The following is a 17,605-nucleotide window of genomic DNA, read 5'->3' on the forward strand; positions in this document are numbered from 1 at the left end:
AGGAGCCTGAGGTCTTGACCTGCGCCAAAGGCCCACCTTTCACTGACTGAGCCACTCAGGCAACTGGAACCAGATTTTTTTTAAAAAGGGATTAATTAAAGGCTTGATGTCCAAAAAAAAAAAAAAAAAAAAGCCTCAGGCGGGCTGAGATCTCTGACCACACCCAAAGAAAACGAATTCATCCAGTGATTCCTTTCTCCAAACGTTTCTTGGGAGTTCAAGACTCAGAGAGGAGTAAGAAGCGATGCGAGAAGCGCCAGCTCTGGGCAGCGGGAGGGACATACAGGCTGCGTACACGGCCCATACAAGGGCCTCCTGACGACGTCGCAGGGGTTTCCTGTCCTGTTCCCCGACAGAACCAAGCACGCCTCCCGCACGAGCTGCAGCGGCCGTGGCGTCTCTCAGCACAGGCCGGCTGTGGTCCACACTCGCGGAGGACGACCCGCCGCCGGGGCCTCCGACCGGAGCTGCGCCGCCGCCGCGCGTCTGGGAGCGTATTCAAATCGCGCGCCTTAGGCGTCGCTTTCCCGGGCTCTGCCTTAGGGCTCGTGCGGGGGGCACCTCGGGGCTCTACCGGCTGGCCTGTGCGCTGGCGGCTCGCTGACTCCGGGCAGCTGGGAGACTGCGAATTCCGTGGACAGACCAGGTTTGATCCCCGGTGGGCGCAGCCGGGACACCGGCCCGCAGCGGCTCAGCCGCCTCCTCTGCCGAGGGAGCTACTTCCTGGTTGTTTTGCCCTTAACCATCATGGCGGCCGGCTGCCTTCGGCCGGTCCCACTGCGGCTGCTCAGAAGGCCTAGGTAGGGCAAGCGGGGTTACAGCCGGTCCCGCGCCGCGCCGCGCCGCGCCGCGCCGCGCCGCCGAGTGAAGCCTAAATCGTGCAGCCAGTTAGAGGGTGCAGGGGGTGCAGGGGGTGCAGGGGCAGATCCAAACAGACTAGGACCCTGCGCCGTGCCGCTGCGTGCCCAGCCCTCGTCTCCGGGCACCGCGGCTGCTGCAGCCTGCGTGTTTGTCCCTTGTCCCCGCCACTGTCCAGTCCCTGGCCCAACATGATACTGACCAAAGCCCAGTACGACGAGATAGCCCAGTGCCTAGTGTCTGTGCCGCCCACCAGGCAGAGCCTGAGGAAGCTGAAGCAGATGTTCCCCAGGTAAGTGGCCGCCTCCCCGCTCGCACAGCCCCCTGCCCGCAGCCCCGGGCACCCCCCGGCCCCCGCTTAGGAGCCACGTGTCACACGCGAGCGAGCGAGCCAGCGAGCGGGGAGTTGCAACAAGTGCCCGGGCTTAGATCAAGGGTGTGGGCAGGGCCCCTCCTTCACTGGTCTTCCCCGGTAGGTAGACTCTTCAGTGGACGAGTCCTTGGCAGCCTCCCACGGCCTTGAAGTTAAATTCAAGTCTACAAAGGTTCACGGAAAGCTTGGTGTGTCCTAGGTGATGGCTGCACGTAGTAGGCACTTCGTAAACGTCTGCTTAATTGGCAGAATAGGGATGAATGAATGATGGGTGGCAGGGCCCTTCCCAAGTGGAAACACAAGTCTAGGTTCAGGGATGCCGGGGGTGGAGGGGGGGGCGCGGGAGGGGGCAGTGCTTGAGCGTCTGTCTTCGGCTCAGGTGGGGGGAGGGGCTCCAGGGGTCGTGGCCTCCACGGGGAGCCTGCTTCGCCCTCTGCCTGTGTCGCAGCCTCTTTCTTTGCCTCTCTCATGAATAAATAAATACATGAAATCTTTGAAAAATAAAATTCTAGATTCAGAAGGAGGAAATGGAGGACCCTTTTCCATTGGCCCCTGGAAACAAGGGACCACAGAGGTCCTCCAGCTGTTCAGCCTTGACTCTCTGGAGCAATTGTGATCTCAAGTGGTGATCTCAGTCCAGTCAGAGACTGGTGCCTTAGGGATTCCACTTTTGGGTCAACATTGGTCGTTTTATCAACCGTATATATACACATTACAGGTGTATTTCATCCTTCCCACTCTTGCACAGATAATCACCAAAGAAGTGTTTTCTTGAAGAAAGCGAGACGATCGGATCACTGGTATTAATAAAGTACAAATTGAAGGGTAAATTAAAGTTCTTTTATGACCTCAGTTTTTTGAAGGAGTCCGTTTTCCTCATCTGTGAAAGGAAGGGACCTGTTTTTAACATTATCCGGATATAATTAAAGACAATATTTTCCCTTTGATTGTTTTTAAGATTTTTTTTTTTATCAGACTTGTGAACAAGGAGCAAAATTGACAAATTGGAGTTTGATTTTCTTTCATTCACTCTTGCCAGCTCTGCTAGTGAGCAATGAAGAGGGGGGGAGAGTTGGTTAGCTGAGGGATTAGGTCGATTTTTCTGGGCAGTTCTACATTTCTTCTGCTCTTGTTATGGTCTCATATTACTACTGTGTCTTTGGTTTTTTTTAATAAATTAATTTTTTATTGGTGTTCAATTTACCAACATACAGAATAACACCCAGTGCTCATCCGGTCAAGTGTCCCCCTCAGTGCCCGTCACCCATTCACCCCCACCCCCCTCGCTCCTCCCCACTACTGTGTCTTTGATTTTCTTTCTTTTCCTCTCCTCTTCTCCCCCATCTCTTTATCTTTTTTTCCCCCCTTTGTCTTCTCCAATAGAGGTGACATCCCCATACGCATATGGAGGACTTAGGAAGTACACTGATGAAGGGTGACCTTCGTTTGGGTCACCATGTTCTCTTGCCTATTCTCTTACACCTTTTTCTTTTCTTTTTTTCTTTTTTTTTTTTTAACCTATTCATGATATGACCAAATATTTTTCAATGTTCCCAAATACCATTCAGGGAATAACTAACTCTTCTTTCACTGGAAACTTGATTTAGAGAGTCTGTGCTACTACTCTGCAAAAGAATGAATTAAAGGGTCATTTAGCACCATGAGTGGAAATTCTATTAACAATGTGATTTTTGGAGTTGACTTCACAGTTTTCATTATGGTACTGTTTTACAATGGGTGGTTGTTGCAAAGGCCTTGAACAACCTTAAGATTTGATAGTTCATTTTACTAGAGTCACTCAGATAAGGACCTCATAAATAATTTCTGCTGGTTCAAATAAGTGACTTGTCAAAATCCCAGAGATGTTTAATGGTAAAACAACGTAGAATACAGGCTTCTTGACTTTCACTTCAGAGTTTTACACTAAGCTGCTTTGATTAATCTTCATATTAATAATAACAGTGACAATTATTTTTTGGTGGTATTCACATACACTGAATTCCAAAGAAAATTGAAGTACTGAAATATTTTTGTTTTTAAGATTTTATTTATTTGATATAATGAGAGAGAGAGAGCATGCACGTGCATGAGCCCGGTGGGGGATGGGGCACAGAGAGAGGGAGAGAGAGAGAGAGAGAGAGAGAATCACAAGTAGACTCCATGCCTGATGTGAACCCTGCAGCAGGGCTTGATCTCCTGACCTCGAGATCATGACCAGAGCCAAAATCAAGAGGACACTTACCAGACTGAGCTGCACAGGCACCCCCGTACTGAAATGCTTTTTTAAAAGTTGCTAAAAATTTTATTTTCCTGATTTTAAAAGTTATGCATGCTCAGTAAAGAAAAATTGTTCATAATTACATGGCCCAGAAAATTTATTTTAACATTTTATATATTTTCTTGTAGTCTTTTGTTTTTTTTTAGTGTAGTACTGTCCCTACTAATCTAGTTTGTAGTACTATCCCTACTAATCTAGTTTGTAGGTGTTCCTGTTCTTACTTAACATATTGTGAGCACTTCTCATAAAATTCTTCACAATTTGTTTCAAATAAATAATATCACATTCTATATGTATCATTCACTTACTGGACACTGAAGTTTTTTTTTTTTTCCCTAATTTTCTGATACAGTTGTTATGTAATGCCAAGTTTTTTGCTTATTTTCTTACTTTACATTCACAAATGTATCAGTGACTGTATCAGTAGTTTTCAAACTTTTTGGTCTCCAGATCTTTTTATACTCTAAATAAGCCTCGAAGTCCCCCAAAGAACTTTTGTTTATATAGATTACATTTGTTGATATTTACCAAAATATAAATTGAAATTGGGAAATTAAAAAAAATCTTATTTATTTAAAAATGACGATACTAAACCCTTTATGTGTTAACATATTTTTATAATTGATAACCATCATTTCTAAAAAAGTAGTGAGAAAATGGCATTGTTTTACACTTTTGCAGATCACTTTAGTGGCTGTCTTAAATAGAAGCAAGACATCTGCATCTGCATTTGCATTCAACTTGTTGTAATATGTTGTTTTGATTATGGAATATGAAGAAACCCTAGCCTCAGACAGATGTAGTTGGAAAAGAGAAGAATTATTTAATAGGCTTTTTAGATAATTGTGGATATTTTTGTTACACATAAAACCTAACAAATGGTATTTTCTCAAAGGTTAATTGCAATGTAGAATGTGAAACCATATCATGGAGCTTTTCACTCTGTTATATTACGATCTGCTGGCCTGACTTGAACTTTGAGTGAATCTTTCACCCATGCATTTTGATTTTTGGATGATTTTTTATCATCCATGCATTGTTTGTAAAATGTTGGTAGTGAGTTATGCAGATCTTCGAAATGTCGCCTTTCATTATATAGCATTAAAAAATCACATTCATTAATATCCCCACTGATCTCATCAGAAAAGTATGTAAGATTTGAAGCTGTCAAGCTTATGGTGATGGGAGCAGAAGTTTTCCAGTATTTGAATTTTCTCTTGAAAGCTCAGATTTTATCATTGCAGCAGATATTATCAGTTGTTTTCTTTGAAGTGACAGGCTCACATTGTTTATTTTTGGGAAAATGTCTTCCAGATACCCAAATCTAAATAATTATACTTTGTTCATTGCTCATTCAAGTAAAAATGGTATCCCATGGAAAAAGTTGCTAGTTCAGCTCACCAGCAATCATGTAAGTGTTCTCCCTTGAATCAGCCATCATTCTTAGATATACAGTAAAAGTGCTTTGTATTTGCTTCTTATTTGGTCATATAGAATGTTAAAAGGACACATATTCAAAGGTTGAGATTTAATAAAATTAGTAAGTGAATCTTAAGATACTCTTATGTGAAACTAACCTTTTTTTTTTCCTAAACTGTGTACCAAACACGGGACTTGAACTCACTACCCTGAGATCAAGAGTTGTGTGTTGTTTTTTTTAAATATTTTATTTATTTAGTCATGACAGACAGAGAGGCAGAGACACAGGCAGAGGGAGAGGGAGAGAAGCAGGCTCCATGCAGGGAGCCCAACGTGGGACTCAATCCTGGGTCTCCAGCATCACACCCCGGGCCGAAGGCGGCGCCATACTGCTGGGCCACCCGGGCTGCCCAAGAGTTGCATGTTCAACCAACTAAGCCAACCAGGAGTCCCAAATTGGCTCTCTCTCTCTCTCTCTCTCTTTTTTTTTTTTTTGTCCTGCAAGTGTGTGACAGTACACTTTATAGTGACTCCTAGAACAGTTTGCTTGGCCTTAATTTCTGTTTAGGAGCTGTCAGTTTTAGCCACTATAATTGTTTTTGCACTATCCATGCAAATTTTACACAGGGGAAAAGGCAAATCATGTCTTACTATTTCCATAAAAATAGTTTTGACTTTGTAGACCCCCAAGAGGGTCTCTGGGACTCTAGGAGTCCATTGGAGCCCAATGACCACAGTTTGACAATCATGAGCTGTTTCAAATCAAAGAATATATATATGTTTTGAAGGATTTTGGTGTATATTGACAAATTACTATCAAAAATGTAACTGTCAAAATACTGAGGTGCCTGAGTGAGTCAGTTAAGCTTTTGACTCTTTGGATTTCATCTCGGGTCCTGATCTTGGGTTTGTGAGATGGAGCCCTTCCTTGGGCTCCTAGCTAGGCCTGGAGCCTGCCTAAGATTCTTTCCCTCTCCCTCTCCCTCTGCCTGTCCCCTTTCTCTCTCCCTCTCAAAACAAAAAAACAAAAAAACAAAAAAAACACTAATTCATGGGAGTATCTGTCTCTGAAACTTTAAAGAGTGTCATTATTTAATGTTTAATATGATCGATCAAGGGATGCCTGGGTGGCTCAGCAGTTCAGCGTCTGCCTTGGCTTAGGGCATGATCCTGGGGTCCTGGGATCGAGTCCCATATCAGGTTCCCTGCATGGAGCCTGCTTCTCCCTCTGTCTGTGTCTCTGCCTCTCTCTCTCTCTCTGTCTCATGAATAAATAAATAAAATCTTAAAAAAAATATGATCAATCAAGAGTGACATTTTGTAACATGCATTTTTTTTTTTTATTATAATGCATTGTGTATTTCTCCGGTTGTTTATTGTCCATTTAATTTTCTTTTTCTTGAGTTACCTGCCTGGTGTCCTTTGCCTCTAATTTTATACTGGAATGTTAAAAGGTAAACAGTATATATATTTTTGTTTATTGATTTGTTATTGTTTAGTGATCTGCATATGTTAAGGTTGTTGATCCTTTACATGTTGTGTCTGTTGCAGGTTGTTTGCTTTTAAATATTGTTATATTTTTTGTTTTATTTTACTTATTTTTTTAAAAGATTTTATTTATTTAATTGAGAGAGAGCATAAGGTAGGGAGGTGTGTGGAGAGGCAGAGGGAGAAGCAGGCTCCCACTGAGTGGAGAGCACAATGTGGGGTTCGATCCCAGGACCCTGACATCATGACCTGAGCCACCCAGGTGCCCCTTGTTCTATTTTTTATATGCTTTAACTTTATTCTTTTTATGCTGAGGAAGCCCTCTCCTAAGATACTGAAACTATATCTTCACTTAAATTTTCTTTGAGATTCTTTATGGCTTTCTTATTAATTATTTAATCTGTCTAGCTGAAATGTATTTTACTATATACTCAAAGGTAAAGATTTAAAAAAAAAAAAAAAGGTAAAGATTTAGCTTCATCTTTACCCCCAACCCCGACTGTGGGTCCTACTTGCTAGCTTCACCTCTCCATAACTTCTTTGTTTTCACTGAAATTACAAGTTCATGTCTTTATAAGTCACTATGTGGAGCCGGGGCAGTCACCTTAACGACTCTGGTTTTATAATCGTCCAATTTAAAATGAAGGGATAGGGCTTTATGATGTCTAATATTGTACAACATCAAAGTTCACCCTCAGTCTGTTCTTTTCTGTTCTGTAGTTTTACAGGTAATGGAACCTTTGGGCCCCAAAATATAGGGCATACTGTAAGAACTTGCTGAGGATACATTCATTGATTTGCATCTCCCAGGTTATTTCCTGGACCTCTGTATTCAGGTAGAAGCCCTCAGCCCAATCAGGTTATATTTTACATCTTTTTCCTGCCTAAACAGTGTGTGTGTCTGTGTGTGTGTGTGTGTGTGTGTGTGTGTGTGTGTATATATATATATATATATATATATATGTAATTGTAATTATTATTGTCATATATGTACATATATGACCTTTGATAATTCCCATATGCCCTTTTTTTTTTTTTTTAAACAAAGCTGTTTTTTTTTAATTTTTTATTTATTTATTTATGATAGTCACAGAGAGAGAGAGAGAGAGGCAGAGACACAGGCAGAGGGAGAAGCAGGCTCCATGCACCGGGAGCCCGATGTGGGACTCGATCCCGGGTCCCCAGGATCTCGCCCTGGGCCAAAGGCAGGCGCCAAACCGCTGCGCCACCCAGGGATCCCCCATATGCCCTTCATACAGATTCCCCTAGTGTTAACATCTTATATAACTTTAATACAATTGTCAAAATCAGGAAATTAATTTTAATGTAGTTTGGTTAATTAATCTGCAGACATGTTTTGAACTTTGCTAGTTTTTTCATGAACATCCCTTTTCTATTCCAGGATCACACATTAGATTTAGTTGTCATGGCTTCTTGGGCTTCTCTAGTTGGCGGCTGTGCCTTACCATTATTTTTTGTCTTTTATGATCTTGACAGTTCTGAAGAGTACTGGTCAATTATTTTGTAGGGTGTTCCTATGTTTGTACTTGATGTTTTCTCCTGATTAGATTGAGGGCACAGATTTTTGGCAAAAATATCCCAGAAGTGTACCCTTTCAGTACATCATATCGGGGTACATGACTCTTCATATGTCTTATTGCTGGTAAGGTTTACCTTATTCATTTGGTTAAGGTGTAATGTCTGCCAAGTTTCTCCATTATAAAATTACTACTATTCCCTTTCCAATAATTACTTTGTGGGGATATCCTTTGAATCTATGCAAATATCCTTTTTTTCTCATATCACACTTTTCTATTGATATTAGCATCCATCAGTGGCTCTTTCTTGAAATAGTTATTACCTGTATTTGCCTAATGGTGATTTTCTATTTCTCTCACTGGAATGCTCTTTCAACTAGTATCATCTGCTACCACCATTTCATGTGAAACAGTCCATCGCACAGTCAGCTCATGATTTTCACTGGACTTGCAGAGTTCATTCACCTCTCATAGCATTTGGTCTGTAATCATTCACTGTGTGCTATGTCTGTGGCACTATTTGAGTATTTTTTAGAAAACAGGACATTGCAGTAATTAATTTTGAATAACTTCTAGCCTGCAGAAAGAGTTTAAGACACATTAGAATCACAGAATGTTAGAAACCAAAGGATTTGTGGAACACTTAGTACCTGAATGTTTAGTCAGGTGGGTTTCATTGAGGAGATATGACTCGGTTGGAAATTCTTTTGCTGGTAAACAGCCTTTTGGCACAAATTTAATTTTTCCCTGAGTTCCCTTGTCAAGCATTAGTTATTTGGTTGCTATTGGTGCCTATACCAATAAGTCATATGTCAAATTCTTGATACCATATATCTCTAAGTAAATAAGAGTCTTTACCTTACTGCTTTATCTTTTCCCTTAGGGATCCTGGCTTGGGTGTTTCTAAGAATGTGTTCCCCATTCTTAAGTATGATTTTTTGTCTTTGCCCACCATATCTATTGTTTTCCCACTCTTGGATCACAGTTTAGGTAACCATTCACTCATGTGAGGCTGTTTGTAGAGAAATCTCACTAGAGGTAATTAAGGATTTGTTTGGATGGGCTCTCTATATTTAAACCAGTAGAGTTGGTTTATTTTCTTGAGATACTCACCTACTTTTATCTGAGAACTGGAGTTAGGGCTGGCTCTCTTGTGTATTTGCCAGGGTAGGACTTAGTGCTACTTGATGGTGGACCTAGGGTCTGGTCTGGTTAGGAGTGGAGTAACTAAGGGACTTGTTTGGGACAAGCACAATTTTATTTAAGTTTTCTATTTGTGTAGAGTGGTTTAGTTTAATTCGGTGCTGTTGTTTGACTGCAGTTATCCTTTTTTGAATAAAGTTCACCTCCAGTGATACATTTTAACCTGTCCCCTTTTCCCGTGGGGAGTCTTGTATTCCATTGTTTTTTGCTTCCTGTAACAATTTGTTCTTGGGGAATGACTTGGCTTTGCCTCTTCTTATGTGAGTCACAGTTGCCTTAAAGAAGGGACAGAGCTCCACTGCTACCAAGTAGAAGTGGGATTCAAACCCAGGCAGAGTCTGGCTCCAGTTTCTTACTCTTACTACTTTTATTCCCTCTTCTCTGTTCAGTTCCTTAAGTCTGTGGTGAGGATTAAGTTAAATAAGCCATGTAAAACACTTAACATAGTGTAGATGTTCCAGTAAGTATGGTAAATGGATGATAAATATGATTATTGTTATTATTAGAATTTAGTAGATGGCCAACAGTAGAAGAAATGTCTGAGTAGTAACCTCCTGAAACATATAAAACAAAATTTCGCTTTGATACGGATCAGTTGATTATATGGCTCTGAACACATGGATTTAATCATTAGTTGAATATGGCCCAGATATCAGAAACTTAAGTCTTTGATAGTAATACATAATGTCATTTATAAAGAACAAAACAAAACAAACTTTTGAACCCAGATGCATTGACTTTTAAGAATTACAGTAGCACATTGTAGTCTGTAATTAATACTGATTTACTTAAATTGGAAGATTACTCCTATTTGCTTTGTTCTCTCAGATGAATTGATATTTGGTTCTCAGTTTGTGGTCAATTTTCTATTCTTTTGATAATGCCATGTTGCACCTGAGTTCCAGAATAATGAGTGAGAATAGTTAGAAGAAAAAGTCAGCCTTTTATTGAGCTGGAAATTCTTTTGGTGGTTTTGCCAAGGAAATATGACTAATTTACATGACCTTCAAAAAATTACTCATACTTAGGAAATATATCTAGGAGTATTTCTATATTGATCTTTACTGTAAATTGGAAAAGAAATTGGTCTAAAAAGTGGCCTAAGGAAACAATATGATTATTTCCTGTATTTCCCTTAGTCATCTTTTAAAATATGATTTTTAATTCAATAAGATTTCAGATTTTAATTTTTTTGTTGCATTGTAGCTTAGCTCTTAAGACTCTTCTGGAAGGTTATGGTATAGGTTAAGGTTAAGTACAGAGGACCTTGTGCTTTTATCAGATGCCTTAATGAAAAAATGTTCCACATCACTTGTCATCAGGGAAATAAATACAAATCAAAACTATAATGAGATACCACTTTACACCAGTGAGAATGTCTAAAATGAACAAGATGGGAAACAACAAATGTTGGAGAGGATGTGGAGAAAGGGGAAGGCAAACTGGTGCAGTGGAAACCTTGGAGGTTCCTCAAGAAGTTAAAAATAGAGCTACCCTATGACCCCACAATTGCACTACTGGGTATTTACCCCAAAGATACAGATGCAGTGAAATGCCGGGACACCTGCACCCCAATGTTTATAGTAGCAATGTCCACAGTAGCCAAACTGTGGAAGGAGCCTCAGTGTCCATCGATAGATGAATGGATAAAGAAGATGTGGTCTATATATACAATGGAATATTGCTCAGTAATCAGAAAGGATGAATACCCACCATTTGCTTCAACATTGATGGAACTGGAGGGTATTCTGAGTGGAGTAAGTCAGTCAGAGAAGGACAGTCATCACATGGTTTCACTCATATGTAGAATATAAGAAATAGTGAAAGGGTTTATAGGGGAAAGGAGGGGAACTGAGTGGGAAAAATTAGAGAAGGAGACAAACCATGAGAGATTCCTACCTCTGGGAAACACGGTTGTGGAAGGGGAGGTGGGTGGGGGGATGGGGTAATTAGGTGACAGGCACTAAGGAAGGCACGTGATGAGCACTGGGTGTTATACTATATGTTGGCAAATTGAATTTAAATAAAATATTTTTAAAAAGATTTCTGTGCTTTTTTGGATTTGCGTGGTTGCAAAAGTGAGATGAGCCTGGATTTCTCTGAAGGAGTATTTGGAGAAAATCTCTCATAATGTTATCTTAAGAAGAATCCACATGCTGACTCTATTTCTTATTAGTTTGAGGGGAGAAATATCCATGGTATTAGATTATGGACTTCATCTTAAAGTCTACATTCAGGCATCAAACTTTAGTGTAAGTAATAACTCCTATCAGAATGTTTACTGACACAATAAAGAGGGATTATATACCTCCCTAGGAGAAAAATGTTCAATAGATGTTCAGGGTAATAATATCATATTATTTGACTTGCAGCAAATGTTGACTGAATTTACCAGTATGTTTTTATTATACCTTTTGTGCAGTTTTGCCATATTGGTTGAATTTTCCTTAAAACAGTCAATAGACAAGTACTTTTCCAGAGTAAGTAGGAAAAGTGACCTAAACATGGAAATGTCACGTACCAGTGTGAAGATCAGATGGGAGGTGGGTAGGGAATAAATTTTCCTTTATATCATGAGCTGGCACACAGTGAATACAGTAAAGGTGTTGGGGTACAGCTTCTAATTGATTGACGAGTTTCCATTTCTTAGAGGACAGAGCAGAGGGCTGACTCTAGGCTGGTTTGCTCCATGAGCTTTGAGTCCAGCATGAAGCAGTCTGTGCCTTATGTATTAAGACAGTACGTGGCTGGTCAGAAGGCCAACCTTTTCCTGGCCACTTTGGGAAACTAATACCTGCCTCTACTTTCCTTTTTCTTTTCATCCTTACCTTTCAGGAGGCATCTTGATATAATGTATTTAAGAGTTAATAGTTGTTCTTCATAACTCAGAGCTTCCTTCTTGGAAGGAAGCTTGTCACAACAGTGACAGGGTTAATAATGTCACCTTTTTCAAGCACTTTCTCTTTACTGAGGGCTGATCTTTTCTGTTCTTTCTGGTTTGGGGACAGTGCATAAAGTTTTTCTGTTTGTTTGTCTTTTAACCTAGTTTGGTATTCTGGTTGTGACCAGATAAACACCTGAAGTATCATTGAGATAATGGAGAGCTCTGCAATTTTTCTGTCCAAAGTAAAATGTTAAAATAGCTTAAGACTTATTTCCTTTATGTGTTTTAAGTATTGAGATTCAGCTGCTAAAATGTCTGAAAACTTTTAAACATAGAGAAAGGACTTCAAAACCATGGGAATAAATATTTTGGATGTGAGAAAGCAGTATAAGCAGAGGAAAAAGCAAGTGGATTCATGTTGTTTGATACAGTTATTCAGGCAAATAAATAAGTACTGGGTCTTTCCTTAACCAGGTGCTGGCCTCTGCTAATTAGAGTGATTCTGTATAAAGTTTGGGCTTTTTCTGAAGTTGTCCTGGGAGCGGTAGTCCTATACAAGACTAAGATTTAGCATCCATGGGACATTATCACCCTTCCTTTCCTTCAGACATAACTCATATTTTTTTTTAATTTTTTTTAAATTTATTTATTTATGATAGTCACAGAGAGAGAGAGAGAGAGAGAGAGAGAGGCAGAGACACAGGCAGAGGGAGAAGCAGGCTCCATGCACCGGGAGCCCGATATGGGACTCGATCCCGGGTCTCCAGGATCGTGCCCTGAGCCAAAGGCAGGCGCCAAACCGCTGCGCCACCCAGGGATCCCATAACTCATATTTCTCATATATTTATTTTTATTATTGTTGAGACTTGTCCATTGCTTCAGGCTCAAGAAAGGATGAGATATAAACTCTAATCTTGTATTTGTCCTGTTTTAGGAAATAAGAGGCATAGCACACCCTTGATATTTACAAGAGTTACCACTTCATGACTGTTGGCATCCCCAAATAGGCAGCCAGCACTAGAGAGGATGGCAAAGGGCTAAAGCTTTGTGATGCGGGTGTTTGGTTAAGCTTACTTAGTAGCTCATTGACTTGCTCTTCCCCAAATCAGGCTAGTGGTATGAAAGATTCACATTTATATTCAGCAGTCTCATAAATTATGTTTGTCATGAATATTTGTGATCACTCTTGGATTGTCAGAGCTGGGTATATTTAATCTAGGAGTGTTACGGGTACCCAACACCAGTGCCAGGATGAATAGAAACACAGAGTGAAATCTCTTTATGGTTTGTCACTCATGCCTGTGCTACACCTTAGCCTCCTGAGATTCTCTAATTTATAAGATGATATTTAAGACTAGTAGGGGAATAAAGCTCTTTGTAGGGGTAGCCTTCTTGGTTGATGGGACGTGGGAGAGTAAAGGTGTCATTTAAATGCGTCTTTCTACAATCACGTGAAATTAGACTGGCGATTTATTTTTCCTATTTTTTTTTTATTTCTGTCTGTAACTCTTCCAAGCTAATACCATCTTTTGCTCAAGGTATATTACACTGCTGTTTGTTTTTGCTGATAATATTGGTAGGGACAGCTAATAAAACTTGAAATTAACTTGCACTTCAAGCCCCATTTAGCTAAGATAGTAAATGGACTGGGGATGTGAGAGACTCTTCGTTGTATAGCATTAAAAACCCCCACAGATTCCTACAGTCTAGATGTAACAAATAGCTCACAAACATTTCTTAACTGGTGAAGTCAACATTATCCAGATTTTTATTTCCTGAGGCCAACTCGAATACATATATAAAAATAAAATAACATTTAACTTCCAATTTATAACATCTGAATTTTTACTTGCACTATGGTGGATATATTTGAGACTCTTCCCGTGCAAATCACAAAAGTTTCTCCAGAGAAACCTACATACCTCACCTATTTTTTTTAGATTCAGTGACTTATAGAGAGTTGGAATGTGATAGTAATTAGAAATCATCTAGTCAAATCAGTTAATGTAGATGCAGAAACCGAGGGAGGAGTGCCACCCGGTGATTTGAACAAAGTTACACATCTGGAGATAAAATTCTGCTTTTGTGCTCTTTAAATAGAGATCTCAGATTCCTGTCTTTTGAGGGGCCAGGCAGGTACCAACAAGGAGTGAATGAATGAAGCTGGCCTGGTAGGGATGGTGGCAAAGGGAAAGGACAGTTTGGTGCACTGACATGGCAGCTACAACCTTATGCCAGCCATCTGTTGTTGCGCAGGGATGTGGGCCCAGTGCTGCCAGGTCTTTTAGTCTCTAGAAAGCAGCTGTCTCACTTTTTAGAAAAAATACTCTGAGTTTTAAATGTCATCAATTTGTTGGAATTTTTAAAAACACTGGGCCGATGGCTTCCTGGCCAAACAGAATAAGTCTCTGGGCTGAATTTGGCCTGCAGCCAGTGGGTGCTGAAGCTGGAGCTTTCTGGCTTGTGAGAGCTTATTACAAGTATCTTCTCCTGACTCTACAAACACATCAGGAGCTCAAAATCAGCCACAGTGGGAGTGTTAATGCCACAGAAATTGCCTAACATGCAACAAACATCGGCTCTCCCCCCTGCCACCAAAGGCATTTCTTAAGCCCCCACACCACTGCATACCATCACCGATTTGAGACTTTTGCATTGTACATCATGGCCTTGTAGCAGTTCTTTTCCAGAATTCTTTTAACCCAATTTATTCTGGTTTTCTTTTTTTTTTTTTTATAGCTTTTTTTTCCTAAAAGGCTCATATACTTTTTCCCCACTATAGTTAGTACAGGAACTAGAATGCCAGTTGTGAGCCTTAGCAGTACCTGGTATATTATTGGTATTATGATACATATCATAATGGACATTTGATTGAACTGACCTGAAGAAAATGCCGCTTGGTTAAAAAAGAAAAAAAAGCCATGTATGTATGTCTCATTTAAGGAAAATGGATCCCTTTCAAAATAGATTAATTAGTTAACTTTAGAGATATTACAGTAATTTTTTCTCTCTCTCTAGGAATTTGGAAATGTTCCAGTGGTATACCTGAGGGTTTTTATCATGTCAGAAATTATTTTTTTGAGAAACTTCAAGCTTAGCCATTATATCTTCAGTTGGCAGTTACTCCAGTATAAAAAGAAAATAAAGCATATCTATAATTATAATGAAAAACAAATGGGAAGATACCCAGTTGATTATAATTTGATTTTGTACAATTTTATAAAGACTCAATTATCACATGTTCACATGTGTTTCTTTTCTACATTTAAAGTGTCAGTAATAAAGTAATTGACAGTGTACAGCTAAAACAAATGGATAATAAAATTAACAACATTAGGCAAGAATATGTGCATTTTAGAATGACAAGAGAAATTCTTTGTGGGAATAGGCCCACATGAGTGGGCTGGCCCAGTGATATTGAGTTTGGCAGAGTTGTCATAGCCTGTGCTTGACCTTGGGTGGTTTATTAGCTCTCTCTGCTTATGGTTAATTATTTTATAAATCGATAGGAGGCAAAACCCATTATTGGGAACTCCAGGAGGTGGTTCAGTTTTTTTGTTGTAAAGGCAGTTTTATAAATTGGCTTAAAGAACTTGGTTCTAGAAATAGACATATGAATTCTGTCTTCATGACTCACTTGCTGGGTGAACTTGGATAACTTCTTCATGTTTTGGTGCTTTATAAAATGGGATTGTTATGAACTTGAAATGGGGTGGTACTTATAAAATGAGTAGCATAGTTCCTAATACTGTGCTGCATAAATTTTTGCTGTTTTTGTTATTGTTACCATTATTGATTTAAGGATGCTCATTGCAATAGTATTTGTGCTTATGATAATTAGACTCAGGACATCAGAACTGAAAAAATTTTGCCTAAAACCAGCCTTTTTATTTTCTAGGTTTCCAAAGTGTTTTTCATTTATTCCCAAGATAATAGGAAACCTACTTTTGGTCAATTCCAGTAAAGTCCTTAGATGATACTGGCAACAAAGAAGGGATATTTTTCGGGATGACAGATGAGGATATGTAGGTTTAGATTGACTCTTCTTCCCCCTAGAGTAAGTGGGAATGTTGAAAACCTGAGAATTTTTAAGTATTTTCTTGTCTACTCCTCAAATATAAATTCCCATATTCTGGACTCTTTTTACATTCCCTCCTTACCTTGCTAGCAAGGTGACACCCCAGATCATCACATGAGTGTGAACACTGATGTTAGTGTTTAATATAGGCATTAATACATTTGAAGAATGAGTGCTTTTTTAAGCAGTCTTAAAATCTATTCATTCTACTGATTATGAAAAGACTTTGTGATAAACCCAAAGAAATTACATAAACTTTTTAAAGAAAACAGATTTACTGCCCCTTAAGTTTTGGTTATTATTAATTACAATGTATTCTAGAATGCTGCCTGCAGAGAATTTGCTTAATTTATCTTATTTGTGCACTTCTGCTGATCATATTGTTGCAATAATAATGAGTTGGGCAAGATAGTAATTCATCCTCTTCCTTTTCTATCCTGTTTATTATAGAACGTATTTTCTAGGTTCTAGGTCAGGAGAGGCTTTTAGGTTTAGACCTACTTCATACTTCAACTTAAGCTACTTAGACCAGATTGAAATAAAGTAAGTATTAACACTGGTTAGACATCATTGTGTTTTTAAAAAACAATAATATAATAATACTTAAAAAATTGAATGGTACTGCCTGTAGCCAAAGGTAATGGAAAACTCATAATTGTACTATGGATTGTATTTTGAGGACAATGCCTTGTAAGTCTTCTGAAGTATGAAAACAAGCCTTGGTTAGTTTTATTTCATTTGTTAAGGGTCTATAAGGAGTCTAGATTTGGTACATTGTCATGATAAATATTTTATTCATGTTATAGCTTTTTGGACAGTTGTATTCTGCACCGTATTACAATGGCACAATAAATTGCTGAATACACTGTCTGCTGAATATGACTTTACCATGAAAAATTTGATGCATGGAGAAAGAAAGGTTGGAATATATCAACCTTTTCTGACAAGGGACTTTGAATTTTGACCTAATACAGGTGACCTTTGTGCACAATAAAAGTGAGCTTAATCTTGAGGTCAAGGTTGGGGTGAATGGCATAGTTTATGCTGATTGTGGGTACTTCTAAGCCTACGTAGCTATTGGCAAATGGGAGTCTGGCACTTTTTTTTTTTTAATTTTTAGTATTTTCAGGAGATTATTTGTAGCAAGTTGTTTAGCTTTTTAACAGTACCACATCTCCTCAAAGCTCAGCTATCTGTTTCGTTGTGATAAGTTTGTCTGTTTATTTATAAAGTTTACTGTTTCTGAGTGAAAGGTATAAGCGTGCTATTATTTTCTGTTCCATAGATAAGCCATAGCTAAAAATAAAAATGTTCTTATGGCTTAAAGAAAAGACTACTGACATATATAACCTTGGAAATGAAAATATATCTTCCTGTAGATAAGAAATTTCTTTGACAAGTTGAACTCTTGTTATCTTAACTTTGGAACTGTCAGAAGAATTTTTAGGTAGTTTATACCTTTATCTAGATTATAATTAAGAAAACT

General features: G+C 39.2%; 1 protein-coding gene across 8 annotated transcripts in view; it reads left to right on the forward strand.

The window, feature by feature from the left end:
* The first annotated feature begins 282 nt into the window (after positions 1-282).
* CDIN1 (CDAN1 interacting nuclease 1) overlaps positions 283-17,605 on the forward strand; it is a 228,629-nt gene continuing 211,306 nt past the window's right edge. The window contains exon 1 of one of the 8 annotated variants that reach the window (XM_055316932.1): positions 283-646. Coding sequence is in view for 4 of the 8 variants with exons in the window: in XM_055316928.1 (XP_055172903.1) it covers positions 1,050-1,150 (101 nt within the window). In the remaining 4 variants the exon portion in view is untranslated. Of the gene's footprint in view, positions 647-668; positions 801-885; positions 1,151-6,360; positions 6,383-7,231; positions 7,253-17,605 lie in introns of those variants that run through there. The other 7 variants (XM_055316926.1, XM_055316928.1, XM_055316929.1 and 4 more) reach the window with 7 other exon arrangements.

Source organism: Nyctereutes procyonoides, unplaced genomic scaffold (assembly GCF_905146905.1).
Source record: "Nyctereutes procyonoides isolate TBG_1078 unplaced genomic scaffold, NYPRO_anot_genome, whole genome shotgun sequence".
Taxonomy (NCBI): domain Eukaryota; kingdom Metazoa; phylum Chordata; class Mammalia; order Carnivora; family Canidae; genus Nyctereutes; species Nyctereutes procyonoides.